The 19586-nt window shown below is 43.0% G+C and overlaps 1 protein-coding gene across 4 annotated transcripts; it reads right to left on the reverse strand.

Annotated features, from left to right (window-relative positions):
• Positions 1-558: 558 nt before the first annotated feature.
• On the reverse strand, positions 559-19586 carry RINT1 (RAD50 interactor 1). 4 transcript variants are annotated; one of them, XM_083464024.1, is made up of 16 exons: positions 19388-19580; positions 16474-16553; positions 16228-16292; positions 15469-15664; positions 13789-14030; positions 12319-12492; positions 12087-12239; positions 10714-10870; positions 8406-8516; positions 7778-8003; positions 6373-6510; positions 4774-4973; positions 4279-4493; positions 2939-3119; positions 2727-2845; positions 559-1695 (listed from the first exon to the last, which is right to left on the reverse strand). In XM_083464024.1, the coding sequence occupies exons 2-16, from the start codon at positions 16525-16527 to the stop codon at positions 1473-1475; spliced, it is 2454 nt and encodes an 817-aa protein (XP_083320150.1). In that variant the 5' UTR covers positions 16528-16553; positions 19388-19580; the 3' UTR covers positions 559-1472. The 4 variants fall into 4 exon arrangements, with proteins under 4 accessions (XP_083320150.1, XP_083320153.1, XP_083320151.1 ...); XM_083464027.1 differs by having other exon boundaries at positions 16228-16295; positions 19388-19497; XM_083464025.1 differs by lacking the exon at positions 16228-16292 and having other exon boundaries at positions 19388-19586.

Consider the following 19586-nt stretch of genomic DNA (forward strand, 5'->3'; position numbering starts at 1 on the left):
GGACCTGCTCCATTTTGAAGAAGGGAACACACACAATGTTCCTCCTGCCATCGCACAGACTCAAGAAAACAGTAACCCCAAGAAAGCAAAAGCTATATATACCTTGTTCTTAGCCAACCATCTTTAGAGACACTTGGCTGGAGAGGAGTGCTGTAATTTAAACCAGTGGTGTCCAAACTTTTCTCAAAGAGGGCCAGATTTGATGAAGTGAAGGGCTGTGAGGGCCGACCAAAAGAAGAAGTTGTTGACCTTTATTTCATCCCCACCCCTTGTTGATTAAGGATTTTACCCCAGGAAATAAACGGCCACAGGGGCCGAATCAGGCCCCTGAAACGGACTAGGGACTTGCCTGCTTTAAACTAAGATAATTGCTTTATTAAAGACAACCTTTGTACTCAAGGAAATACTGATATTTACATGCTGCAGTCTTTCCAAAGACTCAAGAGTCAGTCTCTAAGAGACTTTTACTGCAGGCCAAATTTCTCCCCCCCCCTCCCGCCCATTTCCATGCCAGCCAGGCCTGTAGCAACCCCCCAGCCCAATTTTTCAACAAACAAATAATTAAACAGTTGTTTACTTGCTCTTCGTCAGGGAAAATGCAAAATCTCAGTCCTCAGCAATGGGGGATGTCGACAGGAACAGCCCAGGAAGACAAAAAGACAAACCAGTTCTCAAGTTCTCTCTGGCTGATCTTCAGTTTGATTAGGGCTGCAGCTGTTTCAGAGTGCTCTAGACTTCCAGACGAAGGCATAGAAATCACAGAAAATGCTGCAAACCGCTGTAAGCCCCTAGTGTTGATAGCGGACCACCGCAATATGTCTGGTGTTAACAGCTCAGAGCCCTTGCAAAGAGTTGTTGGAAAACCCTAGCAGCAATCCAGCCAGACTTAACAGGATTCTGTGTGACTAAACAGCCAACAAGGGGAAGCAACTCAGGTTAGCTCATAAAATGAAGTTCCCACAAACTCCTAGAAGGATCCTAAAATAAAATCATAGAATTGTAGAGTTCGAAGGGAGCACAAGGATCATCTAGTCCAACCCTCTGCAGTGCATTAATCTTTTGCCCTGTGTGGGGCTCCAATCCACGACCTTGAGATTAAGAGACACACACTCTTAATCTGTTCCTGTAAGGGGCTTGTTGCTTGTGCACATGTATGTACACAATGTATTAGATGTATTAGAATATGCCCTGTAATGACAATAACTTTACTTGATTACCGCAGAAAGTCCGCTGAGAAAGCTGTATTTGTCACACTGGTGTTGGACAAGACTATATTCCAGCTGAACATATTGTTCAATTATAATACTTGCTGAACTGTACCCAGCACGAAATAGTATCTTTGAAACTGTGACATGTATGCAGCTCTTTCATCTTCACTGAAAAAGTTAGTTTAGCACAGAGAAAAATAGGAGCATTGATAAAGTTGGCTTTGTTTCTCATAGAATCCAACAGTGATTAATCTCTCTATTTGCTCATTTCCCAGTGTTAGGCCAGTTTGTTCTCAAATTAAGAAGAATCTCGACATCTTGCTGCGCTAACTTGTAAATTCCAAGTTCATTTAATGCTGCCATTGCTGTGGGCTGACTTGAATTCAGGATGGTTTCAGTTCTGTTTTCAGTGGCTGAGTGAAGCACATCCTTTAAAAGTAGGGCTGAGCCAACATTTAAATTCAGCACAATACAGGCCTCCTTTATGCTGCAAAAGAAAATGAGAAAGTCCTCATTTCAGAACAGGGGAAAACCTAGAGAGCTATGCAAACGCTTGAAGGGGAACTTTAGGCTTGTTGCTTATATAGCAGCCCATCCTGCCACATGACAAACCACATTTAAAGCAGAGAAATTGGAACAACAGATCTTCATGCTATATCAGCTTTTTTTTTTCTTTAAGTGACAAATATCTCACTAAATACCTCAGCCTGTAAATGGTAAGTTCACTTTTTTGTACAAAACGGGGGAGGGAACCCATGCTTGCAGAAGTTATGTTATTTAACTACTATCTTCCAGTTAATTTGGCAAGGATCATGATCTTACGCTTTTACGCCTTAAACTTGTCCCATAATTATTCCCCAACAGTGATGTAAAAGTATTAAGCAGTGGTCTTTATATGCTTGCTTATTTAACTAACTAACTAACTAACTGCCATATACCTGTAGATCTCATGGCGGTTCACAACATAAAATTGCAATATAACCAACCCTACTGTAAATGCTAGAAGAAGAAGAAGAAGAAGAAGAAGAAGAAGAAGAAGAAGAAGAAGAAGAAGAACAAGAAGAGGAAGAAGAGGAAGAAGAAGTAGAAGAGTTTGGATTTGATATCCCGCTTTATCACTACCCTAAGGAGTCTCAAAACAGCTAACAATTTCCTTTCCTTTCCTTTCCTTTCCTCCCCCACAACAAGCACTCTGTGAGGTGAGTGGGGCTGAGAGACTTCAGAGAAGTGTGACTGGCCCAAAGTCACCCAGCAGCTGCATGTGGAGGAGCAGGGAAGTGAACCCCGTTCACCAGATTACGAGTCTATCGCTCTTAACCATTACACCACACTTGCTCTAGCCAGTTTACATTTTTATTAAAACTCTTAAAAGGGATGACTCTCTCTCTCATGCGCTTTCTCAGAAAAGTGTTCATAACAAAAGGGTAGGAGGAAGAGGCTCCTTGCAATTCTTTCTCTATTTCCCCCCCAATATATAAGTTTCGAAGTAAACTAGGAAGTGAGATATGTTTTACTTACTGTTTGAAATAATTCTCTGGCCGCTTGCAGTAATGTGAGAACAAAGGGAAAAGATTCCTGGTCATGTCAAACTGCAGCTGCGCTGCTCCTCCTTCATTAAAGTGATTGGCCAGAATGATCTGTACACAGCATAAAAAGAACAGGCAGGTCATAGTGAACATTTCTGGCATTATTTATCATTACGGCCCTAGTCACCCAGGACAGACACTTACTTCCTGATAGATAAACAAGTCCACCTTCTCTGCAAGCATTTGCCAGAAGATTTTGAACAACGAGTAGCAAAGCTGCTGCTCTAGTTGTAGGAGCTGGTCTCTCAAGGTCATTAGCAGTGGGCAGGCAGTGACTGACAGAGACATCACAGCCTGTTCTGACTGGGAAGGCAAAGACAGCCATCTGAAAGAAACAGAAAATCGTCACCACAAAGGAAAGCTTCTGACAGCACCCAACTCCAAGTTTGCTTGGGAGTTTATAAGACACTGTTTCCGTTTGCGGTTCCAGATAAGCCCGTTATCTTGACAGATGGGGAAGGGGACATCTAGCTCAATGGCAGAGCCCAGCTTCCACCCCTGACATTCTGGTTCAAAGTTCTCAAGGAGTAGAGAGTCCGGAAACACACCTGCTAATGTCTAGGAGACACAACCAGGACATTGTCTTTGCATTTCGCCACTGGCATTAGGAACCTCTCTCCATTGCACAGGGATGGTGAACCTGTGACCTGTGATGTTGATGGAGTCCAACTCCCATTGGCCTCAGTTAGGGTACCTAATGGGCCAGGGATGGTGGGAACGCAACATCATCCTTGCCAGCAGGGTGGGGCAAGGGGGAGGAATGTATTTTAATACATTACTAGATCCCAAAACCACAGTGACTAGTATCCATCCTGGATAGCTCAGTTGGTTAGAGCATGGTGCTGACAATGCCAAGGTTGCAGGTTCGATCCCTGAATGGGAAGGACAGCTGCATGTTCCTGGAATGGTTGGACTAGATGATCCTCAGTGGTCCCTTCAAACTCTGTGATACGATATGATATATGATAAAACAAAGTGGAATCATAGTGGACTCTTAAAATAAAAACAAACATAACTTTATTTAACCATCTTGAACATTAAGACAGCTTTTGGAAGCAATTCTGTGTTCCAAAGCTGTAACACTACTGGGTCAAACCGCACAACTACTGTAGAACTGGAAGAATTACTCTAAGGTCGCCCCCCCCCCCCGAATATTCAGGTGACAAAACTGGGTTCTCTAAATGGCAAAAATTCTTACTACATCCTGAAGACACAAGTGTTTTTCATGGCACGATAAAACAGCCGATTTATTTATCAATCTCACAACAAGCACGGAATATAATTTCTTGATGACTGTTCTCCCTCAAAATAGTCATCCAGATCATTCCTTTCAGATATCTGAATTCTGCAGGATCAGGGTTTATAAAACAAGCTAATGGCATACAGTATTGCAGGAAGAAGAACGCAGGCTATACATTTTTAAAATTCCCCTTCACTCCCTTCCAAACTGTGTACAAATTAAAATGTGTCCAGCAAAGTATTACCTTTCCTTTTTGTACATCCTGGCAGCCTCTTTGACCTCTCTGAAGACATGGTCCACCTGACGAGTCAGCATGTCATGCTTTAGTCGCTCCAGGAGGTTGATCATGTCGTCAAATACGGAGCTTTCCATGGAAGCCAGTTGTCCTAGCTGCAGCTTATTTAGTGCGTTGCTATCAGCACAAACTTCCAGCGCTGCCTGCTGAAGCTGCAAAAAGAACTAGATAGACATGAAGACCCTGCTGTATTCACTGCCACCCAAAAATTTTATACATTTGAGGGTTGCTTGAGCATGGATACCTCCCAACAATGTGGAACCTTAAAATGGCCGCAATCTGATCCCCTGCACTTTGAAAATGTACTGAATTCTATCAGTGCAAGTGAAAGGCAATTCTATACTGTGAATAAATAGGAGCAGTTGTGTAACAAAATGCTTTTGAAATTAAGTTTTGGCAATCCACAAAGAGCAACTGTAGATATGTAAAACGATCATCACTCACAACGTTGTCCGCCCAGTCTGCCAGGACTGTTGCTATGTAGTTCACAGCATTGAGGATGGCGCAGTAGCGAAAGGCTAAAGGCACTCTGGTCTCTTCCTTCATAACCTGAGTTAGCCGTATCCTGAAGTCATCCACCAACTCCTTCTGCAACTCCAGGAACTGAAGCTTTCGGGCAGCTGCAGGAAGGTGTTTATACCTATCTATGCAGAACACATTACAAGGAATTTGGTAAATTATTTCATATTTTTAAAGGCTCTCTTTTGTTAGAAAGCACCTACCGTCCAAGATTTCATCACAGACTTAAGTGTACCTGTTTAAGGAATGGGAATGGTGTTACAAAAAATTGTTTATTAATGAGCTCAATGCTTCACGCTATGGCATTTAACACTTTTGCCTCCTTTTCATAGTCTCTGCTGTCCCACAGAAAGAGCATTTTTAATGGATACAAGACAGGCTGGGAACTTGTTCTGCAGACACACAAAGGCCACATTTCATTCCTCTAATGGCATTTGTCTGTTGTTCTACGGCACTGTGGCTCAACACTTACTGCTAACTAACTTAATAAAACAGGGGTATCAACCTAAAACACATTAGGCTGGATTGAGAGGAAGTTAGCCACCATGGTTTCAATGCACCTGAAGTTAACAATGACTAACTTTTCCCCACTGATTTCAGCAGGCCTAAACCTGAAATACTACACACAGTTGAGTGCGAGTCAACTCAATGGGATATGCATGAGATAATGATGGAAAGGGCAATTAACTTCCTCTGAATTAACTGATGCTGCTCCATGCTACTCAAAGCATAAGGTACCTACTTACCGTACACTCAAAATCCATACTATAATTATTAGCAATGTTTGGTTTCTTTTAGGTTTCTGAGTATTCTTAGATTGTTTTTCTTTTTTAAAGGTACATTATCCCAGCAGTAATTGCCCAACATATCCACGCTGTTAGTATTAACAGTGCCATGACTACCTTGTGAAATATAGTAGTCATGGAAAGAAGAATGAACAGAAACTACACTGATTTGTTCCAATGCAAATGCAATTCCAAATTCCAACTCTTATTCCTTCAAAGCCCTAAATGGCCTCAGCCCAGTATACCCGAAGGAGCGTCTCCACCCCCATCGTTCAGCCCGGACACTGAGGTCCAGCACTGAGGGCCTTCTGGCAGTTCCCTCACTGTGAGAAGCGAAGTTTCAGGGAGCCAGGCAGAGGGCCTTCTCGGCTGTAGCACCTGCCCTGTGGAACACCCTTCCATGAGATGTCAAGGAAATAAACAACTATCTGACTTTTAGAAGACATCTGAAGGCAGCCCTGTTTAGGGAAGTTTTTAATGTTTGAAGTTTTATTCTGTTTTTAAGGTTCTGTTGAAAGCTGCCCAGAGTGGCTGGGGAAACCCAGCCAGATGGGCGGGGTAGAAATAATAAATTATTATTATTATTATTGTTGTTGTTGTTGTTATTTGGTGACAACTGTAGCCACTGATAGGACGTTGATTTCCTTGCTGATTGCGTTACAGTTCTTGAATAATTCAAGAACTGTAACACAATCAACAACCCAATGCCAGAACCCAATGCCAGAAACGTTATAATTACCTGTGATAACCAGTAGCAGAGTCATAAAAGTTTCAGCACAATCAGGGACTTTCATTTCATCGACATCTGTAATGTCTTTATACTGTGATATCCAGGCAGCTTCAGATGAAAGCATCGAGTCCATCTTTTGAAGAGCAACTGCCAGGCACAGAAAACCAATGAAGAATATTTAAATAGTTACCTTAGTTAAAATAGAATAACTTACTGTAGTTACCTTATTATTTCAAATTTTATTTCAAGAGGGAAACAAATTGTTCCTTTTTAAAATGAAATTTGGGACAGGGGAAAAACGTATCAAATACGGCAATTTCAAATCAAAGTTAAGATGCTGCTTCTACTAAAGGAGTTAACTGAACGAACCTTAGTAACGGCTAAAACAACCAATATGAACCCAGTAAGAGAGCATGTTTATCAATAACGCCCTGGAATCAGATGAGTTCTCTTATACCAACTGCTAAAATCCCTTACAAAACTGACAAACAGTATTATCTTTATGCAAGTATTAGCCAAAGTAAAGCTTAACACTTTCTAGTGCCACATTTTTACAGTTGTTTATTCGAATTTCATAGGTTTTACAAACTCAACTTCTTATTGACCTGATCTTCAATTTTACGATAAACTGTAATAAGGGTGTAATTAGCAATACTGCATCCTTTTCCAGGTTGCTTTTGCTATTGTTGTTTCTTCTCTACTTTAAAGTCTCCTGAACAATAACAGGAACAAGAAGAATAGCAAAGAGAGTACTATTCAAGCAGAAATAGGAAGATGGATCTGACATGGAAAGCAAATATCCATCAGCTGCCTCATCTCTGGTGGTACAGTCTGTTCTTGCCTCTATTTTCTTTGTCAGGGATTTGCTTTGCAGTAGATAAAAAGCTCGGAAGAGCTCAGATGTTACAGCAGTGTTCCTTTGGCAAGCTCAGCCATCTCCTAGAAGCCTGTCTCAATAGTCTCAATGGCTAAAAATCTAGCCTTAATTCATGGACACTGGCATCTTAACCCTCTCCCAGTAAAGTTGGTTCTACCATGCTATGTCTGACCACTAATATTCCTGGGATAGCCCTCTAGCGGCTATCGAGTAGGCCTCCTGATTAGGAAACAAGCTATATCCTTTGCTGTGCATCAGGATCATTATGAGACAGATCTATATACCTCTCCCCACCAAAAGCCTGACACCGTTAGGAGCAGAAGCATGGACTGTGTTTCTTACAATCATGGGCCTCTGCAGAAAACTACGTACACCGTAAATTCTATCCCAAATGCAAACATTTAGGGCACAACTCTAGTTCCAAGACTTGTTCAGATTTAAAACAGTTATTCCCCCAAGGTAGGGGAGTTTGGAATAGCCCCCCTCCCCAAACACCCAATTTCTTCAGGTCTGGTTTTTAACCAAGTCAGGTCTTACATTTTCTTTCCACAGTTAACCATCTTTGAAAACAGGTTTCTTCTGAGAGAATGTGCATGCAGCTGGGCAAGCTGTTGAGATACCCATGAACGCTGTGCAGCTCTCTCTCAAAGAGAAGTACCTCATCCACCAGGTGACAAAAGAGGTTGTCGTCATACAACAAGCAAGGGATATCAGCAGCCAGCTTCTCAAGGATCAGCATCACCAAAGCTCGGGAAAATTCCAGCTTAAGAAGAAACAAAGAGATTAATTCAGATGACAACTGCATTTGTATCAGAAATGGTTAAACTTCAGGCTGGTGGAATCTCCTTTTTTTAAAATCAATGCCCCACCACCCATGTGCAAAAGAGACACATTTAGAATTAAAAAATCCTGAGCCTAGAACATTTTCTCACAGTCCTTTCAAACTGAGTATCTTGCCCACCCCCATCTTTCTTAATTTCAGTAGTCTGCATGTGTCATTTTCTTGCTGCTGCCAATAATCAATTAGGAGTCAGAAATCCTTGCTGATCAGCTGGAAAACACCCAGTGATCATAACAGTTGGTTCCAGTCAATCTTCTGCCCATCCTGTGCTGGATGTATAATTTCATGGTTATCAGTATGTTAACAATATACAGAGATGCTTACCTTCGCATTCACCAATACACCTGCCTTGTCCAACGCTGGTTGGATTTTGTCTTCAAGAAACTTAGCATGATTTCCTATCCACATGAGTACCTGGGTTAGGTACCATTCAGGCTTTTGAGAAAGGAGAAGAATTCACAGTATCGGTTGTTAGGTCAAAGATGCAACCTACATTGTCCGATCATAGCATCATACATCACCTTAGCCTGTTGGCTCAGTTCCCCTCTAGCAACCCTTGCCACTGCTTTTTATATTCCCAGAAATTAAGTGGTTTGTGCTTGGCAAGTGTCAGGAAACTGACATCGGAGCAACAGGAGAAGGAGAGGCTCTCCGATTCTGCAGGAGAAGGTACCAGCACCAGGGGGATACGCAGCTTGATAGAGGGGGAAGGAAATCAGCGTAACACCAAGGATCCAGGAGAGCAAATGGGGGAAGAGGGAAAAGGGCTCCGGGATTCTTCCCTGGACGTCAGTGAAGAGAGCACTGGTCCTCCACTACCCACGCCCTCCCTGCGCAGAAGACTCCCGCGCAATGAGAGGCGGCGACGACTGGGTGTCAAACAGCTTTTATGCTGGAAAAGGTTTAAGAAACGCCCACAGACAGATTCTGCTAGCGACTGAGGCAGCCACGCAGAGATGGGCTGTGCAGTCAAGACGGTTTAACCCAGGCCGTTAAGCTCCCAAACGGGGACAGTTTACGCACGAGTAACTCCAAGCCACTACAGCAAGGGAAGTGCTTAACCAAAAATAGTTTAATAAGCAGAACACATGCTTGCTATAGGTGTGTGCTGCAGTACAAACAAGAATTTCCTTAAAAGATATAGGAAATAGACTATTCGAATTACAGGCCAATAGAAGGAATATAAACACAAAACTCTTGTGGCACTTTGTTGTTTTTGTTGCAACAGACCAACACAGCTACCTTTCTGGAAACTGGGAGAATGGGGTACATTGGAAATCCATGCAAAGCAGCAAAAACTAGATCAAGTTAGTCCAATATGTTTATAAGATGTCTAGAGTTCACTTAAAGTTGTTACTAAAATCATGTGTTACTGTATTTTTCACTCCATAAGACGCACTTTTCCCCTCCTAAAAAGGGGAAATGTGTGTGCGTCTTATGGAGAGAATACAGGGGGGAGGCAGGTGGGAAAAGCCCCCAAGAGCCACACACAAGCTCCACGCGGCTCTTGCGGGCTTTTCCCCAGGAGGAAGAAGGGACTGACTGGCTGCGTCAGTCCCTTCTCCCTCCTCGTAGAAAAGCCCGTGGGAGCTGCACATTCCTTAAAGAGTGCGCGGCTCCTGCAGGCTTTTGCGGGAGGTGGGAATTCCCCTACCTCGTAGAAAAGCCCGCAGGAGCCGCGCACCCTTTAAAGAGCTCATGGCTCTTGCGGAAGGTGGGGGAAGTGACAGAGCAAGGCTCTCTCACTTCCCCCACTTCCCGCAAAAGCCCCCAAGAGCCGCGCGGAGTGTGTGTGTGGCTCTTGGGGGCTTTTCCCTGAGGAGGGAGAAGGGCAGCCCGTCAGTGATGGACTGCCCTTCTCCCTCCTCGGGGAAAACCCCCCAAGAGCCACACACACACTCTGCGCAGCTCGTGAAAGGGAACACTGAGCAGAGCCTGGGATGCATACAAGCTCTGCTCAGTGCACCCTTTAAATAATTCCCCCCCCCCTTGAATTCCCCCTCTAAAAACTAGGTGCACCTTATGGTCAGGTGCAGCCTTATGGAGCGAAAAATACGGTATTTTGTACATTTTAAAAGATGCACAAAATGCCAAATACATGCCAATCTTCCCAATGTAATGCAGGGAGAGGTTTACTTCTGACTAATAAGACGTTGTCTGCATATTTTTGCTGTTGCAGCTGTGTGAGTTAAAAGAGCAAGATCAGGGATGGGGAACTTGTGGCTTGTTGCATGTTGGACTACAACTCCCATTGTCCCTGACCATTAGCCATGCTGACAGGGGCGCATGGGAATTGGGAGTCCAGCAACATCTAGAGAGCTAAAGGATGTATTTTAAATGAAGGCTGAAAATGGATGGAGACTAGTAAATATTGAGAGGCACATATGCACATCCCATTCCACCCAGTGGCGTAGCGTGGGTTGTCAGCACCCGGGGCAAGGCAAGTAATTTGCGCCCCCTAACCCATGGATTTGCGCCCCCTAACCCTAACCCCCAGATGTTGCGCCCGGTGCGGCTGGCCCCCCCTGCACCCCCCACGCTACGCCACTGATTCCACCCCCCACCTTCCTTCATATATCCTTTTAGGAGGTTCTATTTAATAAAATGATTTTGTACAACACCATCAACCTACCTTGCTCAGCACATTTGTTTGTCTGTTTCCTGTGAAATGATACTTGAATCTTTTCTGAAGAGGAGCCAGCATGATCTGCATAGGTAGTATGATAGGTGGAGATGGAGGAAGAATGTATTTTTCTGGAAGCTGTTTTGGTTTGGTTAATAGTTCATCTCTGAGATTTTTAAGAGTCAAAGTTAAAAGTCTTATTGATACAGATACAGGCATATAGATCTCTGGACCACATCCTAAGTGAGAAAAATGTTAGAAGGGATCATGATAAGCAGGCAGAATAGTGTGATCTGCTTGTACGCCTCCCTGCTATCTACAGGGTACAAAATGAAAGACAAAGTCTCTCTCTTCACTCCTCCTCAAATTATACCCTGTTTTTGTTCAGTTTGCTTAGCAAAGTGTCATCAAGGCTTATCTTTCTGGACTCCATTAGTGTTATTAAGTCACTTTGCTACGACAAGAAGCATTGATTTATATTAGCTACAGCTCACTTGCCCCATATCTCACACAGTTCTGGAGGATCCCCATAACCCTCAGGAAACGCTTTACAGGGAGGTCAACAGTGTACACTGCATAATAAATAAAATCCCAATGTAGAAATGAAACTCTGCTCAAACTTCTCTTGGTCCAAACTTTTAAAAATAAACACAGAATTCTTGACTTCTGACAATTTGGTTGGATTCATAACAAGCTGGTCACACACTGAAACTTAGACATGACTAATTTTTGACTCTTGATTCTGATGGGACCAAATGTGGTCTGGATCCCATCCTTAACGTCTGCCTCTTGATCTGCAGTTGCAAGGCGGTGGCAATGCATATATCCATGTTGTGAAAATCTTCACCTGCCGGTTTCTGCAGATCAAGGCACAAGAGCATACCAGGCCGTTTTGTTCTGTTTTCCCAGTTAGTGGCAAAATTAGCGTGCCATAATAATTCATTTAGCACAAGGTAATCTACCACAGCGGGTGGCACTGTGGGTTAAACACAGATCCTAGGACTTGCCGATCAGAAGGTCGGCGGTTCGAATCCCTGCAACAGGGTGAGCTCCAGTTGCTCGGTCCCTGCTCCTGCCAACCTAGCAGTTCGAAAGCACGTCTAAGTGCAAGTAGATAAATAGGTACCGCTCCAGGGGGGAGGTAAATGGCGTTTACATGCGCTGCTCTGGTTCGCCAGAAGCGGCTTAGTCATGCTGGCCACATGACCCAGAAGCTGTACGCTGGCGCCCTCGGCCAATAAAGTGAGATGAACGCTGCAACCCCAGTCGGCCACGACTGGACCTAACGGTCAGGGGTCCCTTTACCTTTAATCTACACTACTTTGGAGCTTATGCATATGCCCACTAGGGAAGGACCAGCTTTATGTTTTTTCCAAGGATACGAAGTTTGTAGTTTCAGAAGCTGAGAAAAGAGTGTCTCAAAGTTTGTGTAGATCTCTTGGGCGTTGGCTGGCGGTGTAGCCAAGCCAAATGGCTGGGATTGTGTTGGTCCAACAAATGGCCAATGAAGATGATTTAAAGTCTCCTCAAAATCACTGCAATAGAAGAACATATAAAAATTACTCTGATTTGGTAATGCAAAACAAAATTGAAAGAATTATTTCATATTCCTACCTTGACAATTTATCCTTCAAGATCTTGTGCCAGAATTGAACAGTAGATCTTACAAAAGAAAGAAGATGAGAACAAGATGACTCCTGAAGCTTGATATCAACTTCAGCCATGGTTGCTAGAGTTGTAGCAGCCTCTGGCACATTGTTAGTCATGAGATATTGCTGAATGTTGTCGCTAGAAAAGAAAAAAGTGAGCAGGCTAATGTGAAAAGATCTTGCTTGATTTTACAATTATTTATGAAGTGCTTAATATTACAGTTGCTGGTGCGCCTTATCAGATGGCCACCTGACATGTTTGTAGACGGAGGAGCTGAACAAATACCATCTACAAAATTGCACTTAAAATCATGTAAAGAAATCTAAGTCTTAGAAATCTGTCTGAACCCTCTCACCAAAACAACAGAAAAGTTAATATCCACCAACAGGATCTGCAGGGATTAGCAGGTATCAGTGTTCATCTCCATGCTGTAAGAAACTTCAGCTGCTGATTTCTGCATATCAGGACACCAAGAGAATATCAGGCTAAAAATGTTAAAAACCTCAACCTAAGACACATGGCAAGCAATTTAAATAAACTATAACAATTCAGATGCACCACAACATCTATTAACTATTTTGATTATCTTGCCCCACCCAGCTGAAGGCTCCACATATTCCTACTTTGTTGTGTAGGAAATTAATACAGTGGTACCTCGGGTTACATACACTTCAGGTTACAGACTCCGCTAACCCAGAAACAGTGCTTCAGGTTAAGAACTTTGCTTCAGGATGAGAACAGAAATCGTGCTCCGGCGGCGCGGCAGCAGGAGGCCCCATTAGTTAAAGTGGTGCTTCAGGTTAAGAACAGTTTCAGGTTAAGTACGGACCTCCAGAACGAATTAAGTACTTAACCCGAGGTACCACTGTATTTACAATGCATATGGAGTTTTTAATTATTTAAACCAAATAAATTTGGATTGTCTTAACCATTTATAGCTTGTTCAAAGAAGCTTGCAAACTAAAAAAAATTCCACACACATGCACAAAAACACCTAAATAAAACAATGGACCCATAGCAATGATCCTTTCGGATGGGGAATAGCATATGCAAATGCAGAGCACATAACTCCTCTGATCCAACACAGAGTCCTTTCAAAAACATAAGAAGTCTACCAATCAGCTATCTGGGAGGGAACACAGGGCTCTTGATTCAGTCATATACCCTTTCTGCGTCACACAGTAACCAACAGAATTGCAACTTTAATTTCAAAAAGGGGGGCTCTATGTACCCTACCTTGTTTCAATGTTTGTATGTAATTACTATTATTCTTATTATTGTTACTACTGCTACTATTATTATAGTTGCTTTATCAAAAAAAAGTATCAAAACAAATTGACAAGATATAATGCAACACATAAAAACAAATTAAAGTATTTGGAGACTCTAAATCTTTCATCATGCCCCAAACACATACCGTGAGGTACTATTTACCTTAACTCCTCTATTTGTGAAATCCATTTTAAATAAGCCAGGTGCCTTTCAACTTCTTTTATCTGACTTATCAGTACACCAAGATCCTCCATCCATGGCTTGGATGTCATCAAGTGATCATTAATTGAATCGTACAACAGGCTTTCCTTCTCTAGAAGCTGATTGAGAGATTTCTTAGAGTCTTCTGCATTCTGTAAGGCCTTCTGAATTCTTTTGGGAACCTCAGACGAAACTGTGAGCACCTATATAAATATACGTTAAAGAGGCAACAGGCATCTGTACACTGTAAGACATTTCTATTATGTGGCAGAGGAACACATATGTAGCTGATTTCATCCAATTCAGACAAATAATTGAAACTAAGGCTTAAGACGTAATAAGGGCTACATGGGATTTGATTGTACACAAACTGCTTCTCTCTTCTTGCCCTGGGAACAGGTAACAGCAAACCCAAAGAGAGCAGGCTGGAGGGAACTTCATAAGGAAGAGGGAAAAGGCAAGAGTAGCATGCAATCTAACAGATCAATCCCTAAATCCTCGTTTCACTTGTAAGACTATACTAGACCTCATAGAATCATAGATTTGTAGAGTTGGAAGGGTCCTTGAGTGTCATGTAGTCCAACCCTCTGCAATGAAGGAATCTGTTGGCCAACATAGGGCTCAAACCCACGACCCTGAAATTAAGAGCCTCATGCCCTACTGATTGAGTTAATCCCAGCTTCCTCACACCTCTGACCATCTATAACAGGGATGGGGAACCTGTGAGTCTCCAGGTGTTGCTATTCTTCCACACCCAACAGCCCAGCTAGTATGGCCAATGGTCAGACCCAGTCTTGGCAACCACTCATGGTTTGTGTGGAGGGAAACAATCTAGAAGACTAGCTTGTTTCATCGCTACCTATTTACACAGAAACCTTAGGTTGTTTTAAACTATGGTTTAACATGACATGAGGACTAGGCCACTGTGTTCAGTGGAACAAACTTTCAGATATGCATGAATAGCCTGAACAACCTAAAACTGGAATGAAATGAAATTATGAAAATAAAAAAATCCCAACAGCATTTAAGTCTGCTTTGGACTCTGGCCAAAGTTCCTCTTGTTCCCATATCACCTCCCCTGAAACAAATGTAATTGATTCATTATTAATAGCATGTTCTCATTTATGTAAGCTAAATAACTGTCATAAAAGAAGGAATATAGGAACTGTATTAAAGAAATGAAACCACAGAAGTAAACAAGGGGCTGATACCTACAGCATAGGAGATACAGAAAGCATGCATAAATGGAAGAACATATGGTGAAGATGGTAAAGATGAAAATTGCAAAGAATGGTCTAACTGCATGGGCCTCTAACTAGTCAGCAGAATGGAATTGTGTCCATTCTGCATTCCACCCATGCATAGGACATGATTTTTCAATATGATCTACAAGTATAACACATGCAAGCCAAATTGTGCAACTGTGTTTTAAAAAAAAAATCCCTCCCAGATGTTGAAGGACAGATTGGGGCTGCATTCTTAAATAAAGTGAATTGTTATTTCCAATATGTGAACATGACATAGCCCTAATATCAGTGATTATGCTCCCCATCATTTGTACAGACAACACAGCTCAAAGTTTGTGAACAGGGTGCACTTTGTTCATGTACTTCTTTAAAAAACCAAACATATGCAACTCACCTGTTCTTCTAGCTTTGCTTTATTTTCTGACAGCTGTTCAATAAGTCTGCCAAGCTTGCTTAATGACTCATAGTCTGTTCCAACCTCTCTTTCCACAAATTCAGACACATAAAAAGGGATATCGCAGCTTTCTGGGTCTCTAGCAATTCTCTCTTTTCTGCTGTCCAGGGCTTCCATCTTTGGATCACCTGCAGTACTGAGTTAAAAAGGTTTGAGTTAACCTGTATGCAAAGCAAATGTGAAGTCCATTTGGAATAAGATATATTAATTGAACTTCAGTTCAACAAAAATACTAATAGAAAGAGGTGTGCAAATTTTATTAAATATTTAAATATAAGCTGGAAAATATCTGAGTGCTTATTTTCTTCAGAATAGATTACTGCAATGTCACAAAACTGGAATCTGCTCCTAGCCATATATCAGAACTACGCTTTTTGCATTTAATATAATGCAAATGCTTTGCTGTCCTTGTATGAAAAAAACACTTAAAAACAAAAACTCAAGACTTTTGCTGTTTGGAAAGTGATGGAGAAACAGACTGAAAAGTGTGAGATGAACAAATGATTAATGGGCAGATATGTTAACACCCTGCAAGCAAATCTGGATAAATGCTCATTGTTATATAACCTCAACTCAAGCAAATCAGTGATTGCTCAATGAGGACTGAACAGCATCTAATCACTGCATAAGCTTTGGGCATGCAAATCAGGATGAATGCTGAATAAACAGGTTGTCTGGAAGAGCCCTGAGAGTACCCACCACAGAAGTTGAGTGTCTTCAGAATCTTCTGTTTCTCCTCCTAGCCCTTCCTCTTTGTTGGCCTCCTGCTGAGATAAAAGAGGCACAGTTTGAGTCCACCTCCTTTCAATATCAGCTTTCAGGAGCAATGAAACACTGTCTTTCAATATCCATTACATCTGCTTTCGGATGGGCAGATTGGAAATGCAAAAATATTATAAGTATAAATCTAGAAAATAGATAAACTGTGAAATAAAGTTCACTTGCCTCTTGAAGGTCCAAAGTTGCATCACTGTTCAAGAGTGGTTCAACCATCTCCATTGTAGCCCACTCTGAAGGGGTATTTTCTGCAGGAAAAAAATAATCTACATTTCAGAAAATTACAAACCAAGCAGCATAATTTGACACTAAGAAGTGTGCCAATATCAAACGATCTGCCTTTAAAATAGAGATTATATGGGATGGAATCACAAAATGCACCCAGCACATGAGAATCAGACTTGAAAGGGGTTCACTGGAACAAATGTATGTACCCATTAGAGAGCCAGTGTGGTGTAGTGGTTAAGAGCAATAGACTCGTAATCTGGTGAACCAGGTTCAATTCCCCGCTCCTCCACATGCAGCTGCTGGGTGACCTTGGGCCAGTCACACTTCTTTGAAGTCTCTCAGCCCCACTCACCTCACAGAGTGTTTGTTGTGGGGGAGGAAGAAAAAGGAGATGGTTGGCTGCTTTGAGACTTCTTGATAGAGCGGGATATCTCATTGCCTATTAGCTATGGCGGCTATATGCTACCTCCACTGTCAAAGGCAAAATGCCTCTGAATGTCAGTAGCACAGAATGACACCTGGGAAGAATGATGTTGCGGTCAGGTCCTGATTGAAGGCTTCCCATAGGCTGGCCACTTTGAAAATATGATGCTGGACTAGATAATTCACAAGGGCTCTTCTGATGTTTGTAATAGCAACTTCAAACTACTGGTCTTCTTAAGATTTACCTTCATTTGTACTTCTTTTCTTGTCCACAACAGCCACATAGAACAACAGGACTCTACCCAGAAGTTGGACTCTAATCCATTGGATCTTTTGATTTTTCATTTTCCCTAAGATTTTCAAATTTATTGCTCTTCTGAACCTTCCTATTCTATTTTACAATCCCATTTCTTAGATGGCAGACCTTTGTACGTAGTCTAGAATAGTCTTTTACATTTAATTTTTTTTATTATAATACAAAATATTATCAATATCTCTCTTAGCTGCACTTCACAGTAGATGGCATCCACATGCAGAAAAATATGCAACTCTGACATCCGTTTCCTTTGCTGCAGGGTTTTCTTGTTTGGGAGATGCTCCGAGCAGCCATGAATCAAAAGCCTTCGCAACACACGAGGAACAGATGCACTTGGATAACCATAACCATAACCAAGTGGCCAATGCACCAGGGAAGCCTCTCAGCAGCCAACACAGCTGAAAGAAACCTCCATGTCAACAGGCAGTATAACTTAACACACCAAACAACAGGAACAAATAAAAACAAGACAACCAGGGCCATTCTGCCTAGAAACATCTGGCTGGATGCTGAAGGAAGTGGAATCCTGGATTAGGTGGACTTTGCACTTCCAATTGGCAGGACATCTGTTGGCATCCATCTGTATTGGTAGACAACAGAAGAGTGCGCCATCGAGGGGGGAGTCAAACTGTTGGGGAGTTACGGCGCCAGCTGTGGCTGTAGAGTCCAGTACAGGAGAGACATGTTTTCTTCCATCTGGGGCAGATTAAGGCGTCCGCTTTCACTGTTACAGGTGCACCACAGCAATTCTTCTCTCTGCTGTCATTCCTCCTCTGGTCACTGCTGCGGATGCATGACCCGACAGCAGGTCTCCAGGTGCCGCATGGGATTCCCACATGGCGGGGTTGACGTCGCCAGGCTTCACGCCTTATTTTCAGCCATCTCTGTAGGGCAGAGTTGGCCTGGTGTCTGAAGCACGTCCTCAGGGACCCTGCCATCTTCCATTCTTCACACTTGACCATGGCAATATTGTTGTGGCCTTGTGGGGGTGCTGTATGCCAAAAATAGCTTATCTCCTGAGTTTATGCCAATAAAACTCAGAAACGTGAGGAGTTAGGAGTCCAATGTTGTTTATTGAAAAGCAACAGATCGTTCCGCAAAACTGCAACCCCGCCTGGTGGTCTAGGCAGCGGTATTTATAAAGTTTCAAACAAAGCATTTCAATTTTGACCAATCATATACAGTTACAGACGCTTCAGGTTGCGTTTTTTTGGGTTACGAACCTGCCGAAACCCAGAAGTACCGGAACGGGTTACTTCCGGGTTTCGGCAGTCGGGCATGCGCAGAAGCGCTAAATTGCAACTTGCAGGTGCGCAGACACGCACGGATCATGTTTGCAACTCGAGTGTTCACTGAACATCATTACCTCATTTCATGTTTAATTGTTGTTGTTTAGTCATTTAGTCATGTCCGACTCTTCATGACCCCATGGACCAGAGCACGCCAGGCATTTCTGTCTTCCACTGCCTCCCGCAGTTTGGTCAAACTCATGCTGGTAGCTTCGAGAACATGTTTAATACACATGCACAATAAGCACTGGCAATTTCTGCTGATTAAGTTCTGATTCCCACCGTGTTCTGTTACATTGTGTTAGTGTGCATGTTGGGACCCTGTGTTACACGTAGCAACTTATGTTCTAGCTTTGTGCTGGGTCTTTGTGATTCGCATATTAGCTGTATTTCTGCCCCAATGGGGGGCGGCAACTTGCAAAACCAGCAGTTTCATAAAGTAACAGGCTACCATAACTTCTCTATTAGAAGTACACTCAAGGATTTAGAGGGGTAATAATAATAATAATAATAATAATAATAATAATAATAATTTATTATTTATACCCCGCCCATCTGGCTGGGCATCCCCAGCCACTCTGGAAGGCTTCCAAAAAAATATTAAAATACTGAAATACTTCAAACATTAAAAGCTTCCCTTTAAATGTGACACATTAACACATTTATGGGGCCACCACCAGAGGGGCACTGCTCGGGCCGACCCCTCACAGCCTGCCTGCCCACCCACCGACCCCTTTGCCTCCCCCTGCCACATGTCCACCATGTCCGGCCAGACGCGGTCACCCCACCCCGGCTCTCTCAGCGACCTCCTTCCCCGGCGTCCCACCTGAAGAAGAGCCGCTGCTGGAGCCTCGAGCGCCACGCAGTCTCCGTCCCCTCAGAGGGGCGCGAAGGAGGACCGGGCTCAAGCCACGCCCACTCCGCCGCCTCCCGGTCGACGCGTCGGCAGCCCAGCGCCGTGACGGCGCGGAAGCAGCGCGAGGGAAGGGGGCGGGGTCACGTGGCACGGAGGCGCGCCGTTTAGA

This window comes from Podarcis liolepis, assembly GCF_965112155.1.
Source record: "Podarcis liolepis genome assembly, chromosome: 10".
Lineage (NCBI taxonomy): Eukaryota > Metazoa > Chordata > Lepidosauria > Squamata > Lacertidae > Podarcis > Podarcis liolepis.